At 38.5% G+C, this 2219-nt stretch overlaps 1 protein-coding gene across 1 annotated transcript; it reads right to left on the bottom strand.

The window, feature by feature from the left end:
- Window positions 1–1460: 1460 nt before the first annotated feature.
- Window positions 1461–2219, bottom strand: LOC107135207 (olfactory receptor 8B3-like). The gene has a single exon (XM_015477122.1). The coding sequence runs from the start codon at window positions 2217–2219 to the stop codon at window positions 1461–1463; it is 759 nt and encodes a 252-aa protein (XP_015332608.1).

The raw sequence follows: 2219 nt of genomic DNA, 5'->3' as shown, positions 1-2219 counted from the left end.
ACCCCCCCACACACAATTTTCTGTCTTCTTCACCACTATATTTTTCTCACTAACAACAAATTCTTGATATTTTGATGTCTAAAATAGAATAGAAGCTCAGTTTACGTTTGCCAATTATTAAATAAGCTACAGTTATATCATGTAAACTCAGAAGACAAAAGAGAGTGAAATGTTAATAGGAAAGATCTCACTGCTAATGAATAAAGACTGTAAATATTATTCAAGGAAAAGTCAAAAATATCTCAATGGTAAGATCTAGAAGTGTCCTAGTTAAAATCTCACAATCTTACCATTTGAGAGAATAACTGTGTACTTACTTCAGAAGGGAAGAGAATAACTGTATACCTATTTTAATAGGTGATCAATATGGACTCTACTAAGGAGGTCACATGTGAACTGAGATCTCAGTGACAAGAGCCACAGGGACATTCCAGGCAGAAGGAACAGATGGTACAATAACTGACAGACAGTGATATCTGAGAAGAAGGAACAGAAAGGAAGTTGGGAGAAACAGAAAGGAACAGGGAGAGAGGTGTTAGGAGATGTACACATTATGTGGGAAAAGAATTAGGAAAGGAGGTTGACGTGTTAGGATCTCGTAAGGGAAAGGAATGGGTGAACAATAAAATTCCTTGTGATATTAACCACACAAAAGATTTAGCTTTCTTCTTCCTCCTCTATTTTGAAGGCCTATGTTCATTTTACACCTACCCTGGAAATAGGTTAATGATTCCCTGAGTGATTTATAGTGAAATCCACGAAGCAGCTGATTATTGATAAACATTTGCAGTAAACTTCTTCCCAGTGAAGAAATAGCATGTCCTCCTACACACAATCCTCTCATGGACTCCATGAGGTCAAACACAATGGAAGTCCCTTTATCCTGGTGGCTCTAAATGGTGATTTAGGAACTAAGATCACAAGAACATCTTTGACTTCCCCTTACCTAATTCCTCTCAGAATGAAGCAAAAAGAGAAAATGTCCTGAAAAGAGCACCCCCCAAGGATTCCCTCAATTGTGGAAACAAAGGAATCTCCAAAATAAAAGCCACTTAATTACCCAAAGTGAAAGAATAAATGACTGCCTCCAAGTCCACAAAAGTCAAATATTTCCATGACACAATTGTCAAGAATTCCAGATGTGTCCTAGTCAGATCTCATCATCTTATCATTTCTTAATTTATTATCATGAAACCTTATTCTACTTAACACTTTATAGTTTCTGAGAATACCCTAGAGAATGTAAGACAGACTTACTCTCCCTTCTCACAGAAAGAATGAAGAAACTGACCATTCTTTTCCTTATGTTGCCTTAGCCAATGAACTGATTTGTATAGTTAACAATTATCTATATTATTACATTATTTACATTTTATTTCCATTTCCTATTATTCACTCCATGATTCATATCTCATTTGCCCTAATGAAGATCTGGCATCTATACCAAACACAGTTTCTGTTTAGGAAAGCATCCTTTTCTTCAAAGTCTTTCTCAGTGCAATATGGACATCTTTGTTCCTCAAACTGTAGATGAAAGGGTTCATTATGGGTCCCACAAAGGTATAAAAAACTGTGGAGACTTTATCTTGATCCAGAGACCCAGTAGGAGATGGTGTAAGGTACATGAATGCTGATGCTCCAAAGAAAAGAGAAACAGCAATAATATGAGAGCTGCAGGTGCTGAATGCTTTGGTCCTACCCTCTGTGGAACGGATGCCGGAAATGTTGGACAGGATCAAGGTGTAAGAAATGAAGATGATAATGCTAGGCCCTAGAACATTGACACCCACCACAATGAAAACCACCAGCTCATTGATGGAGGTGCTTGTGCAGGAGAGCTTCAGGAGAGGAGGTATGTCACACATGTAGTGATTGATGATGTTGCTGTCACAGAAACTGAGTCTCATCATGCATACAGTGTGGGCCATGGCACCCATAAGCCCCATGACATACACACCCACCATCAGCAAGAGACAGACCTGATGGGACATGGTGATCCTGTAAAGCAGGGGCTTACAAATGGCCACATATTGATCATAGGCCATTGATGTCAAAATACAGCACTCATCAATTACAAAAAAAGCAAAGAAAAAGAGCTGAGCCATGCACTCTGCATAAGAGATGATGTTCTGATTTATAAAACTCATCAGCATTCGGGGGGTAATGACGGATGAGTAGCAGAGATCAATGAAGGAAAGGTTGAAGAGGAAGTAGTACAT

Source organism: Marmota marmota, unplaced genomic scaffold (assembly GCF_001458135.2).
Source record: "Marmota marmota marmota unplaced genomic scaffold, marMar, whole genome shotgun sequence".
NCBI lineage: Eukaryota > Metazoa > Chordata > Mammalia > Rodentia > Sciuridae > Marmota > Marmota marmota.
This window is presented reverse-complemented; position numbering and strand designations above follow the sequence as displayed.

Bases quoted from the DNA above. Each gene is read 5' to 3' on its own strand.
- LOC107135207 (XM_015477122.1), bottom strand. From the start codon at position 2,219: ATGTACTACTTCCTCTTCAACCTTTCCTTCATTGATCTCTGCTACTCA.